The following is a 13,600-nucleotide window of genomic DNA, read 5'->3' on the forward strand; positions in this document are numbered from 1 at the left end:
AGGCGTCCCCCTGCACACCGAGAGCTGCTTGCTCCGGCCACTTGTCCTCTCTGCTGCCCACCACACGGCCCGCGGGGGCGCTCACCGTAGGGTGGCTGCGGCAGGTTAAGGCAGAGCAGGTGGTAGGCTTTGGGGCAGTCCTTCCTGTCGCACATGACCAGCTCCCCGCCGTCCCCACACTGGAAACAGAAATCCTCATGCAGCTGCTTGGGCTCAGTTTTGATTTTTCGTCGCTTCGGCTTTAGCTTAGCATTTTTGGCCTTTTCTTCAGCTGTGGAGGCACATGCCGACTGGCGGGAAAGAGGGATCATGGTTTTAATGATCACAGTGCATGAAGCGTTACGGAAAAGGAAAATCCTACAACCTCAGGTTCACTTAAATCCATCTGTTGTCCAGTTAGATAAAACTCCAGAAGGGCTTGTCCCGTAACAGAAATGAAAGAAAAACAAGGCTTCACTGGGACTTCCCTGGTGGTCCAGTGGATAAGGCTCTGTGCTCCTACTGCAGGGGGCCTGGGTTTGATCCCTGGTCAGGGACTAGAGTCAACATGTTTTAACTAGAAGAGCCCATGTGCTGCAACAAAGAGCTGGTGCAGCCAAATTAGAAAGAAAAAGAAGGACATTGCTCAATTTCAAAACCTATGCTTCATTTTCACTGACTTTTGAAAAGGTGCTTTTTTTTCAAAACTGCAAAGACAGTGAGATATCATTCACAAACCATAAAATCCACCAATTTAAAGTGTGTAATTGGGTGGCTTTTAGGGTAAGGTGAATTTTTTTTTTTTTTAATGTTTTTGAAAAGGAGTCTGCTAACTTCCAATTCAATCAGAAATACAAACATGTTCAGAACCTGACAGTTAAACCATCTGGCCCACTCTTCCTGAGATGGTTCTCCAGCAGCAGCCTCCCCCACCACTGACCTTCGGTCGCACGCCCAGGAAGCCGCTGCAGTTGTCTGCCCCGCAGTGGCACTCTGTCCTGCCGTTGCCCAGACAGTCCAGGTTGTAATTAAATGTTAGCTCCATCCCTAGGCCACAAGAGAGAGAACCGTTCATACTCAAGTCCCGGGGAAGAGAGAAGCTGTCAAAGACACAGCCTCACACTGAAAACCCCTGTCTGACATGAGTTCTGACATGTCCCACATGAACGCAATGATGGGGAAAAGGAAAATAAACCAACAAACAAAACCTAGAGGAAGACATCCCCATCCACCAGTGATTAAAGCAAAAAGAAATATTCTGCAAAGGCCATCACAGCCTTTTCACCGAAGTGGTCAAACACTATGAAAGGCAGACTGAGAATCTGAAATCTGTGCTCAAGGAAAACGGGCTCTAGTTCAGGCCTCCTTTTCTAAAACTAATTCACACCTAGTGTCCGAGTGAATAATATGACCGTGGAATTGTCACAACCATACCATGTTCAGTAGCTAATGTCTTACATTATGATCAGAAAAAGAGTTCAAAATGCAGGTTTACTATACAAACCCGAAGACCCAGGGATTCAAACTAGGAGGTCCAAGCTTCCTTTGGCTGGGCCTCAGCAATCCACAGTGAGTGCTAGAAACACAGTTTAAATCCCTTTCAGTTATGGCACTTTCCTTCCCATCCATTTTTCTAACAAAGGAGAAATTAAGTTCTGCTGCTATGATGGTGGATGGGTAAGGAAAAATAAAAGCAGTGACTGCTGCAGAAAGCTTTTTATGTCTAATCTGGAACAGAATGCTCTTTCAAACTAAAAACCAAAACAAGAAAGCTCCCACAAACAATCCAAGAAACCAGCTGATGTTAACGCAGGCTCATTACTTTAAAAAAGAAAAAGAAAACAAAAGTTTAAACATCTGCTTGCATTACACAGACAGCAACCATTTGGAGAATGAATTTGCTTCTACTAATCTCCCTTTTGCAGGATATAGAGTTTTACTTCTTAATCACAAGTAATTCTAAACACAGCTCTTTATCTTATTTGAATAAATATGTGAGGGTCAAAACTTGAAGAGTGTCCTGGGAGAGGGAGCAACTTAAGTTCCTTTTACCTGCAGGAATGTCACAAAGAGCAAAAAGCCCAACGCGAACGTCTCCATTCACGGTCCACTTCTGGGTTTCACAGTTTGGATTACAACTGTGGTTCATAAAGCGAGAATAATTTCCCTTTGGGCCAGCATCAATGATACGGTCCTTCAGAAAGAAAAGAAAGGAAGAGAGAGCTCCTTTGACATAACACTGAACATCAGCGTGTAGGAGAAACCCCCAGCTCAGGCAAGAGCCCTAGGGCAGCGCCGAGCACCACCAGCTGAGGCCTGACCACCTACAGCTTCACAGATGTGCTCCTGGACGACTGACTGAGTCCTCTTCTCTACATGGAGACCAAGTCAGAGCAAGTAAGACAATGTGAAGTCTGGGTTCTTTTAAAGTTTGCTTCTAAGAACAGATTGTAGATAATGCCACTTAGAATGTCAGCTGGCCGTGGGGCTGAAGGAAAGTTATTTTCTGAGCAGAGCGTACTCAATTCGGATGTTAATTGAGACAGGGATGATGGTGGTTTGCTGCCATCTCTGCTCTGAGCGAGAAGCAGAGCTGGGGGCCAGGGGCACAGGTGGATGAGAACTTAGGCTACAAAGAGAGAGGGAAGAGAAGAGAGACACTTCTCTGCATGAAGACTTGGGAGATTTGGCTGATGGAAACGCTAGAGTCTGGGATATAATCTTTGTCATTTACATTTACTTATAGGAAAGTTCAAGGTATCATAAGAAGCCCAACATTTTGGCTCCCTGAATTTACACTCTGATAATCTGGAAAAGCCCTGGAGGACACAGCCCCCACAGTGTCGTCCAGATGGCTGCAGGGGTCACTGGCAGTGGGGCTGGGAGTTAAGGGGACAGTCGGCAGCCATGAATAAATGGCATTTTACGTTTATACATTATCTGTTCGTGAAAGTGGTAAAACTTTGAGTGATATAACAGTTAAAGTAATACTCTTCAATGATTTCTAGTTCTTTTAATGCTATTCTGATTCAGTTTTAGAGAGAGCCTGGAACATAGGAAATAGAGGTACTAGTCCTGGTTCTTCGTTAAGCTGTAACAAGATATTCAACACATCATTTCTCGTGGCTGGCCTGAGTTTCTCGTCACCTATAAATCAGAGGACTGTTGGAGAAATTCAGTAAAGTAGGTTTTGCGGTGAATGTGCTTCAAGTAACACCCATAGTTGCATGTATTGAATCAGAAGTTTTACTGTCTCTTTTCTTTTGACAGCATTCATTTTTCCTGACTCATTAAAAAAAAAAAGTCTAAACATACAGAATGATTTACAGTTAGGATTTTTTTTGCTAAAGCAGAACTCTCCTTGTGGTCTGTAACTTAGAATCACAGAGGTGACTCTCTCCCTTGGTGATAAACAAACTGAGGACCAGGTCTTCCAGTGACTAAGAGCTGAGGCTCAAACCCGGGCGTGTTAACCTTGTTGCTGGTAACCTTCTCACGCACGGCGCTGTGTCACGTGACCTGCGACAATCCCTCACGTTTGTATTCTGGTAAAATGCGCATACTACAGTGGGACGCATACTGGCTACTGCAGACCATTATGTTTTGCTTGAAATGAAACCAAATTAGAGGAAGGAAACTGAATTCAACCTAAGACTATGAGACTAAACCAAAAAAATCCTTTGTTCTTACCAAAAAAAAAAGCAATTTTACCTTGGTAACAGTTAACATATAAAAATTAGTTACACTGTTCTCGTGGGCTCGCTTGATTCGCAATCTGCATTCTTCCTCATCAATTAATTCGCCGACATATTCATTTACAAATTCACCCTGCGGAGGAGCATGCAACATGCAGAGGACCAATTAGTGTCTCGTGTTAGAAAGCATTCCCAAACACCACATGTGTAACCCAAGAGAATTAACCCAAAACCTTCCTGGAAAGAGAACGATGATACAAAGACAGACCAGGAAACTGACACCAGTCCAAGATTCCGACAATTTCACAAGCACTGGTTTGTGTGCCTGTGTGTTGCTGTGTGTACACGCGTGCGTTTCTGGGAGTTCTACCAGGTGGGCAGTCAGGCAGCCGCCACCACAATCAATATACAGATCTGTCCTGTCAATAGAGAGGCCCCGAACCGCTCCTTCATAACCATGCCCATCCTCTGTCCCTCATTTGTTCTCCAACTCTATAGTTTTTTTCTTAATTGTATTTTATAGAAGTATAGTTGACTTACAACGTTGTGTTAATTTCTGACATGCTGCAGACTGATTCAGTTATACATACACATAGACTCTTTTTTTTATATCCTTCTCCATTATGGTTTATCACAGGATATTGAATATAGTTCCCAGGGCTAAACACTAGGACCTTACCCAACCCTATAGTTTTGTCATTTTGAGAGTGCGCTATAAACGGAATCACAGTATGTAGCCTTTAGAGATTGGCTTTTTAAAGAAAAACTAAAACTAGATCTCAATTCCCTTGAGATCTAGCCAAGCTGTTGTGGGTATCAATAGTTTATTGTTTCATTACTGCTGAGTAACAAATAAAGCTTTTATTACCAAATAAAGCTGCTGTGAATATTTTGATAAAGTTTTTATGTAGACAAAGGTTTTCCTTTCTCTGGGATAAATGCTGGGTCATATGGTGAGCATATGTTTAATTTTTTAGAAAACTGCCAAACTATTTCCCAGAGTGGCTGGATCATTCTGAGTTCCCACCACACACTCCCCATGTATGAGAGAGCCGGCTTCCCCACGTCCTCATCAGCGTGTGGTATGTGTGCGCTCAGTCTTGTCTGACTCTTTGTGATCCCGTGGACTATAGCCCACCAGGCTCCTCTGTCCATAGGATTCTCCAGGAAAGAATACTGGAGTGGGTTGCTATTCCCTTCTCCAGGGGATCTTCCCCACCCAGGGATCGAACCAGGGTCTGCTGCATTGCAGGTAGATTCGTTACCAGGTGAGCTACCAGGGAAGCCCATGGGACAGTCACTGTTTTTCATTCTGCTGTTCTAACAGGTATGTAGTAATAAGCTCCTTTTTAAAATAAGTGTAAATACCATACATTCAACCTCTCATGTTTATAAATGCATAATCATGAATCACCCTTTCACCTCGAAGACTTGGCTGATTCAATTTAGGGCAACAACATTAACTATAGGATTTCTTAGTGCTAAAAGTACATTTCCAAGGCAGAGAAATGTCTTCAGAGGGTAAATTAATATGTATTTGCTATTGTTTTTATCAGACCCGTGTTCCTCCCCAGCCCCCAACCCAAGTTCTCACCAGCCGCGCTCACCGCTCAGTGCTCAGTATCACAGAATCAAGAGCCTCAGTCATCTAAAGAGAAGCGCTGCAGTATCTTTTCTGATTCTGATAAGTCATTAAGAGCATAAGCCAATGTCCTTACGTATGGATACTGAGCTTTTCCCCACCAATAAAAAGACAAGACTGTGACTTCAGTATGAGAGAAGGGAGATGGTGGGTCAGTCTGGGCGGCTGGCAGGCCAGCTGGCCACAGGGGACGTGGGCGAGGGCCCGTCTGCTTCAAGCAGCTACAGCTCTTCTCGGCTGGACCTGGTCAGCACACAAGCACGCTTCTGGGGGCTTCTCTCCCCCATTGTAACCGACGGGACAGGCTCCGACAGGGAGCCGCGTTTCCCCTCTGCCTGCCACACCGAGGCAGGACAGCTCTGCATGGACACATACTGCGCACAGTCGGCCCTGAATGGCTTTCCCTCCACAGGGTCCGGACTTGGACCTTGGCTGCTGAAAACATCTTGCCCCTGTCCCTGGTCTCACCGCCCTCCCAGGTAGATCTCATCACCATCTTGGCTGCACTGCCACCTAGTGTCACTTTGTTTTATGGCGAGTTTTCTGTACTGAAGTCCGAATAAAGGGGAATTCAGACCAAATCAGCTCCACCTTACTTGTCTGACACACTTGAGATTCAAGTCAAGGTTTCGTTTGAAGAAACGGTTCTGTGGCTTTTAAAGGTCTGAAACCATGTGTTATGGTTTCTATTTACTATTCTATGAAAACTGGTGAATCCTGAAAAGTCAAAGTGCTGATATCAAACGAGGCATGTTAAGTCTTGTCAACTTGATATGGTTGTGAATAAATATAGTGAATAAATCTGTCTAGTTATTTTGTAAAATAAATGTTTTAGACATCTAAAAAATGACAAATCTTTAGCCTTGAAGAGTTGCTTACTGGACTTAAAACCATTAACTGTGAATTCAATTGTGGTTAAAAATAACAAAATAAAGAACTTTAAAAAAGGTAGAAATCTGGAACTCCTCTGGCGGTCCAGTGGTTAGGACTCCACATTACCAATGAAGGAGGCACAGGTTTGACCCCTGGTCAGGAAACTAAGATCTCCCATGCCATGAGGCGTGGCCAAAAATAAATAAGTAAGTAAGTAAATTTTAAAATGCTAGAAATCTATCCTTAAATGCAACAGCAAAAAGACAGTTTAATTTAGTATTTAATATAATTTTTTTTAGGGCTTCCCCAGTGGCTCAGTGGTAAAGAATCTGCCTGCAATGCAGGAGCCGTGGGAGATGTGGGTTAGATCCCTGGGTTGGGAAGATCCCCTGGAGGAGAAGGGCATGACAACCCACTCCAGTATTGGTACCTGGAGAAGCCCATGGACAAAGGAGCCTAGCGGGCTATGGTCCACAGGGTCACAAAGAGTCAGCTACGACTGAAGTGACTTAGCACACACACGTTTTTAATTTCTAAGAAAGAAACCACTTCATAACAGGAAGTCCCTTGTTTAACTCTGGCACACGTTTTTAGGAATCTGTTATGTGTGAAAAGAAGGGGACTGATGGTGTACATTCAGTCTCCCATTGGGCTCCTGTCTCTGAGTGTATCCAAGCCTTCTCCACATTGCTACAGCCTTTTTGACTATGCTGTTCAGGGACTGTGTATGTTCAGCTCTTTTGTAAATGACCAACCGTCTTCCACTAGCAATTCCTCAGGTGCTAAAGGGCAGAATAATCCTATTTTCTTCTCTCTTGATTATATAATTAATTTAATAACTTAGAACATGGTTTAGAATAACTATAACTACTGTTAAAAGGTGTCAACATATTAAACTTGGTAGATTTCAGGATGGCTTCACAAACTCCCCTGAAACCATAAGTAAAAACCTGCAAGTGATGTGCAGGGCATTAAAGTGGTATCAGAATGTGTGCATTATGTGGTGACATTTAAAAAAATATTTATTTGACCATGTCGGGTCTTAGTCGTGGCATGGCAATCTTCGTTGCATCACGGGGGAGCTTTTATTGCAGTATACGGACTCTAGCTGGGGAGGTGGGCTCAGCAGTGCTGGCAGGGGCTTAGTTGCTCCGTAGCGTGAGGAATCCTAGTTCCCAGACCAGGGATCGAACCCGTGTCCCCTGTACTGCAAGGGGGATTCTTAACCACTGGACCACCAGGGAAGTCCCTATATGATGACACTTTAAATGCAGATGGTCTTTGACCAAGTAACCCAATCCACACACCCACTGCACTGGCGAATCCTACAGGTGCTACCTTCGAAATGTCAGACGTCCAACCACTTCTTTCCTGCTCAATGACAACCCCGGTTAGGCCACACAGCCTGGACTATCATGGTCTCCTTTTATTGCCCTCTCTCCGTTTGTGTGTATTAACTGCACAGGAAAAGTTCTAACAGGCTACACACCAACTTAAGAATAATGGTCTTCTCTGGTGAGGAGGGCAGGAATTGGGGAATTTCACTCTTTTATTATCTTTTTTGTATTGTTTGAGTTTCTATATTATACAGCATTTCATTATAAAGGTGATTTTTTTTTTTAAAGGCAGAAAAATGCCAAGAGTAATTTTAAATTCCTACTAGGCCCATCTTCTCTCAGAGAACATGGCTCCAAGTTCTACACATCACCAGGTGATGGTGGGGAGGGAGTAGGTGGAGAAGACAAACTTTTTTAAAAACAGATTATTTAGCCCTGTCACCAATATTTCAGTTGACACTCATTTTAACAAGGACCCTGGAAGATTCTCAGGGTCTCTAAAGCTTGAGAGCCACTGTGTGAATGGTAGCATTTATTGGTGATTTTCAGTTGAGTTCTTTGGATTAAAATATTTTCCACAATGGGCACACATTCACACATTTCCTGTGTTAAACAGAGACTGCTTTGAAGAATTACCTCAAAGTATAAGAATGAAGATAATTTATAAGTATTAAAGATCTCAACTTTTTCTAGCTGCTCTGTATATATGATCTAATTTGAGACTAGCCACAACTCTTACACATGTAGGGCAAGGTTTATTATATCCATTTTAGAGATGGAGGAACTGAGGCTCAGAGAGGTTAAGTCAGCAGTCCTCATCCTTTTTGGCACCAGGGACTGGTTTCATGGAAGACAATTTTTCCACGGATGAGGGAGGGGGGGATGATTTCGGGATGATTTAAGTGCATTACATTTCATTTTGCACTTTATTTCTATTATTATCACATCAGTTTTACCTCAGATCATCAGGCATTAGATCCCAAAGGTTGGAGACCCCTGGGTTAAGTGACTTGACTGGGGCTTCATGGCTAATTACAATGTTAGAGCAAAGTTCTGGGGTTGCTAGTTTCTGTCCAGTATGTTCTTAACTTCACTGTTTTTCCTTTTACCTATGTTAAATCTAATTTGCTTAACAAGTAAAAAATATTTCAGATAGAATGACCAATGTCCTTTCTCCTTCTTATGACTGATCACAGGAAAAGTGAAAGTCACTCAGTCATGTCTGATTCTTTGGGACCCCATGGACTGCAGCGTGCCAGGCTCCTCTGTCCATGGGATTCTCCAGGCAAGAATACTGGAGTGGGTAGCCATTCCGGTCTCCAGGGAATCTTCCCAACCCAGGGATCAAACCTGGGTCGCACCGCAGGCAGATTCTTTACCGTCTGCTCTTCTAACCATTTCTTACTTGTTCCAGAAGTACCAAACTCTCAACCTGAGAAGTTTCAGAATTGTGGAATGAATCCCTGTGTACTAAATCCTTACTGACACGCTCTGAGAGGCACGGGTCCCGGTCTGCCCCACCGCCGCCCCGCCCCGTGCTACCTTCTTGATGCTCCTCTTGGTCCTGAGGCCCCAGCCCCTCCGCTCGGTCCTGATGACCTCCGCGTCCGGGTAGAGCCTCTTGGTGAAGCACTGGTTCTGACAGCGCTCCCCGGCCGGGCACACCTGGGGGTGACACTCGTACTGCAGCATTCGGTTCAGGCACTCGGACTCCAAGCCACACGGGTTCTCGTCGGCCGGCTTGCAGTTGCAGCGGGGAATCTCCGACAGGTCCGCCACCTGGATCTGTACCTTTCCTATCACTTTGTTGGCCTGGCAACAAAATCACAAGTGGGAGGGAGGAATCTGAACAGGAGGTCGGAGACACTCAGGCCCGCCTGGCCCCACTACTGCCTGTGGAGTGACCCTGAGAAAGGATTCCCCCAGTTGAGTAAGCTGAGATAAACAGCTGTCTCTCTTAAGTTGACAAAAATACCAAAACCTGACACGAGTCCTCATTTATCCTGTGTCTTTCCCCTCCTAACAGTTGATGACGATTTCATAAAGTTGAAACAGCTCTGGGCTCTCTGGAAGAAAGGGGCTAAATCCCTATATTCTTGCTGGTTACAGGACAGGCTGAGGAGCAAGCACAGAAATCCCCATCAAACATGTTGCTCCTCAGTATGAGGGGCTCACTCATCAAAGCCCCCGCCCTCCCAGCGCAGCAGCCTCGGCTCCCAGCGGATGATCCGGCAGAAGCTGTCAGGTTGTTCTGCACAGACTGAGCCGTAATCAGCATAAAGTTTTTACAAGTCAGTCGGGGCCTTCTAACTACTAAGAGAGCAGTTTCACCTTATCTGTCAAATACCAGCGTTTTCGTGGGTGAAGACTCACTTTGATGTGTTTGTATGGAGGGGGTTTTCTTGAGTTTTTTTCAATCTCCAGTGCTTCTTTACTTTCTCTTTGTGCTTTCAATTCTTGGAAACGTTTTGCAGCTTCTTCCAACGCTGCCAATAAGACCGGACAAAGCATATAAACACCCCACACCAAATAAACAAAAACCACTAGGAGAGTTGTTATTACCCTGCCTTCCCCATGCACCGAATGGGACCTGAAGTTTTCTTTTAAAAATTATGTCCTGGAAGTAACCATTTATCACCAGGATAGAGTAACACTGAAATGGGATATAATTTATCTGGAGCTGAACACTGTTCTGTGCAAGCTGCCACCTTGGAAAAGAGGCCCCCCTTCAACAGTCAGGGGTTTCCACAGGAAGCTGACAGCAGCTTTTACCTTGTACCAGATCTAAATTCACTTCACTCTTCCCCAGAAAGCTAAACTTCCTGTCAACTTGTCGCAAAAACAGCTGTTAAGACTTAGAGAACGAATTTATGGCTGCCAGAGGGTGGGGAGACAGTTCTGGAGTGTGGGATGGAGAAGAACGCACAGCTATATTTAAAATGGATAACCAACCAGGACCTACTGCATAGCTCAGGGAACTCTGCTCAAGGTTATGTGGCAGCCCGGATGGGAGGGGAATTTGGGGGAGAACGGACCCATGGATATGCATGGCCGAGTCCCTTTGCTATTCACCTGAAACCATCACAACATTGTTTGTAGATCGGATTTACCTCAATACACAGCAAAAAAAAAAGTTTAACAAAATTAGACAGCAAAAAATTTTACAGAAAACAGCTGTAAGGCTCATCATGGGAAGTGTTGACTACTCTTCTGTGGCAAAGGTCCTTCACTTAATTAAGGAGACTCTGCGTTCCCAGAAAAATCTGTATGTCTGTAGTAAGATCACTGAGGAAACTTCTTTCACACACATAGCACAGTCTACTCCACTGAAGGAATTTTTCCTAAATGACTGGATTGTGAGGTGGTGGTTCTAACATGACTGCAAACTATGGACGCCAGGTCATAACACCTGGTGAGACTCCCTAACACCACATGTCCTCTGAGTGAGGAGGGCGGAGAGACCAACAGGAGCGTCGGTTCTGAGCTACGGTGAAAGTCGTCAGACGTACCTTTTTTGAAGGTCTTGTTAATACTAGTCTGTCCATCGGCAAAGCTTTTGTCTCCTTCGACGTAAGGGAACACTCTGCCCTGGTGGACCCAGTAGTAGTCGTGAGAACCAAAGAAGAACACGGGGAAGTCGCCCAGGTCGTGCTTGAGGCCCTGGATGTTCAGCGGCACAGACCGGGGGTTGCAGATCTCGGCCGGCCACCATCTGAAAGCGGGAGGATGGAGAGTTGCACTATGCTTTACATGGCTGCGGGAGCCGAAAGACACAGGTTTTGTACTTTGTAATTCTCATTGTAAATCTAAGGACACAGAACACCTTGCTTATCTTTAATCCTGCCCAAACCACATGTCATTTAACAACATACTGATGAACAAATTAATGCATGAAATGGTGAGCACAGACTAAACAACTAGGCCCTAAACACCCAATCTGATTTCTTCCTTAAATATTAATATTTGATATTTATAAAAGTATATATATCATAAGAATAAAGCATACTAGTAAGGTTAACAGTGAACCTACAATACAACTTAAGAATTAGAACTGGCCAATAAAATATTCCAAACCAGATTTCAGTCCTGGAAAAGTCATGTTTTTCTCCAAATGTGACATTCTTAATTCCAAGATTGTCTTTCAAGATACAGAATTTTATTCCTGGCAGTCAAGGGAATCATTTGAGAATAAACTGATGCTAATCAGAATAAACTGATGGGAGAATGGCTGCTCCCATTCAAACTGGCATTTTCTGACTCTCTAATCAACTAGGATAAAATATTTTCTGGTCAAATGTACTAGGCTTGTATCAGTGTGTATTTCAGAATCTAATTCATCTTAGATCATAATAGACTTGGTATTTGGGACAGGCCTGAAAAAATCATGCTTCATGTGATGATTGGTCCACAGTGATCCCTGGGGGATCCACCTGCGAGGTGCACTGAAAGACTTCCTGCAACTGGGCAAGTCAGGAACTGAAGGGGGAAGTCCCTGTAAGTACATGAGATCGTTGATACCAACAGTAGATGCACACAAACTTAATTTTTTTCACTCTCATTTTATACATGCCTCATAAAACCATTTATTTAATGAACAATGAATGACATTATTGGGAAGATAAATGATGAACATGTTTCACCTAAAAGCACCCCATGTTCACCTATGGGTTAATTAAAATATGGGTAGAAGCCTGTGTTCAAATTGTTAAAAACAACACTATTCTGTGTGATCAGTATTTGGTTCCTCTCAAAGCAGGCTGGGCAGTCAGTGGTTGTATTTCTGATTCGTGTTAAGATCACATGTAGGGTGCAAGTGGTAACCACACACACTGGCTCAGACAGACAGGGGTGTGATTTCTGTCAGCCTTGTTCCAGGCCCACATCTCCCCCAGCAAGTCTCACATCAGAATAACTAGTCATTGAAAAGAAACAGTCTCATGGGGCCCAGAGAGGTCTGATTGGAAAAAATACATTACGAATTAGTCCATGGATATAAAATCAGGCAGATAAAATGTCACTGGCCTGTGAATGAAAGCTCTGCTTTGGGCCTAACTTTAACTATATATGGTGATGGATGTTAACTAGATTTATTGTGGCAACTGTTTTGCAATGTATACAAATGTCGAGTCATCATATTTTATACCTGAAACTAACATAATGTCAATTATATTTTTTTTAAAGGCAAAAGAAAGTTTTCAAAAGGAAACATTCTGAAATTTATCTGAAGACCTTGGGGCTTCCCTGGTGGCTCAGTGGTAAAGAATCCGCCTGTCAGTGCAGGAGATGAGGGGTTGATGCAGGAGACAATCCTGGAGAGGAAAATGGCAACTGACTCCAGTATTCTCGCCTGGGAAATCCCATGGACAGAGAAGCCTGGCAGGCCACAGTGCACAGTGTTGCAAAAGAGTCAGAGACAACTTAGTGACTAAACAACAACAAAGCCTTCTTACTATTTCTGATATTTCTTATCTGGGAATATCTTATCTATTATTCGTCAAACCTGTACCTGTCCCCTCCTGGAAAATATATATATTTTTAATTATAAAAGCACTGTGTGCCAGTCAGAATCACCATCATTAAAAAGTCTGCAAATAACAAATGCTGGTGGGGGTGTGAGGCAAAGGGAACCCTCCTACACTGTTGCTGGGAATGTAAATTGGTATGGTCACTATGGAGAATAGTATGGAGGGTGCTCAGAAAACTAAAAACAGAACTACAATATGAGCCAGCAATCCCACTGCTGGACACATACTTGGACAAAACCATGATTCAAGAAGACACGTGCACCTCTATGTTCACAGCAGTAGTACTTACAACAGCCAAGACAGGGAAACCACCTGACTGCCCGCTGCAGATGAGCGAATGAAGAGGATGTGGTGCACCTACACAACGAGCGCCTCAGCCCTGAGCAAGAACGAAGAGCGCCACTCGCAGCGACATGGCGCGTCTGGAGACTATCGCACTAAGTGAAGGGAGCCAGACAGAGGAAACCCAGTACACGCGCTATCACTCCTATGGGGAATCTAAAACAGGGCACACATGAACTTACTGACAAAACAGAAACAGACGCACGG

The 13,600-nt window shown here is 44.0% G+C and overlaps 1 protein-coding gene across 3 annotated transcripts in view; it reads right to left on the reverse strand.

Moving 5' to 3' along the window:
- NSD3 (nuclear receptor binding SET domain protein 3) overlaps positions 1–13,600 on the reverse strand; it is a 108,121-nt gene that overhangs the window by 11,598 nt on the left and 82,923 nt on the right. For all 3 annotated transcript variants that reach the window (XR_005721474.1, XR_005721473.1, XM_040242943.1), the window contains exons 17-23: positions 11,036–11,238; positions 9,900–10,012; positions 9,069–9,338; positions 3,691–3,807; positions 2,032–2,173; positions 920–1,026; positions 86–290 (exon numbers count right to left, since the gene is read on the reverse strand). Coding sequence is in view for 1 of the 3 variants with exons in the window: in XM_040242943.1 (XP_040098877.1) it covers positions 86–290; positions 920–1,026; positions 2,032–2,173; positions 3,691–3,807; positions 9,069–9,338; positions 9,900–10,012; positions 11,036–11,238 (1,157 nt within the window). In the remaining 2 variants the exon portion in view is untranslated. The remainder of the gene's footprint in view (positions 1–85; positions 291–919; positions 1,027–2,031; positions 2,174–3,690; positions 3,808–9,068; positions 9,339–9,899; positions 10,013–11,035; positions 11,239–13,600) is intronic.

The sequence above is a fragment of the Oryx dammah genome, unplaced genomic scaffold, assembly GCF_014754425.2.
Source record: "Oryx dammah isolate SB20612 unplaced genomic scaffold, SCBI_Odam_1.1 HiC_scaffold_7, whole genome shotgun sequence".
Taxonomy (NCBI): domain Eukaryota; kingdom Metazoa; phylum Chordata; class Mammalia; order Artiodactyla; family Bovidae; genus Oryx; species Oryx dammah.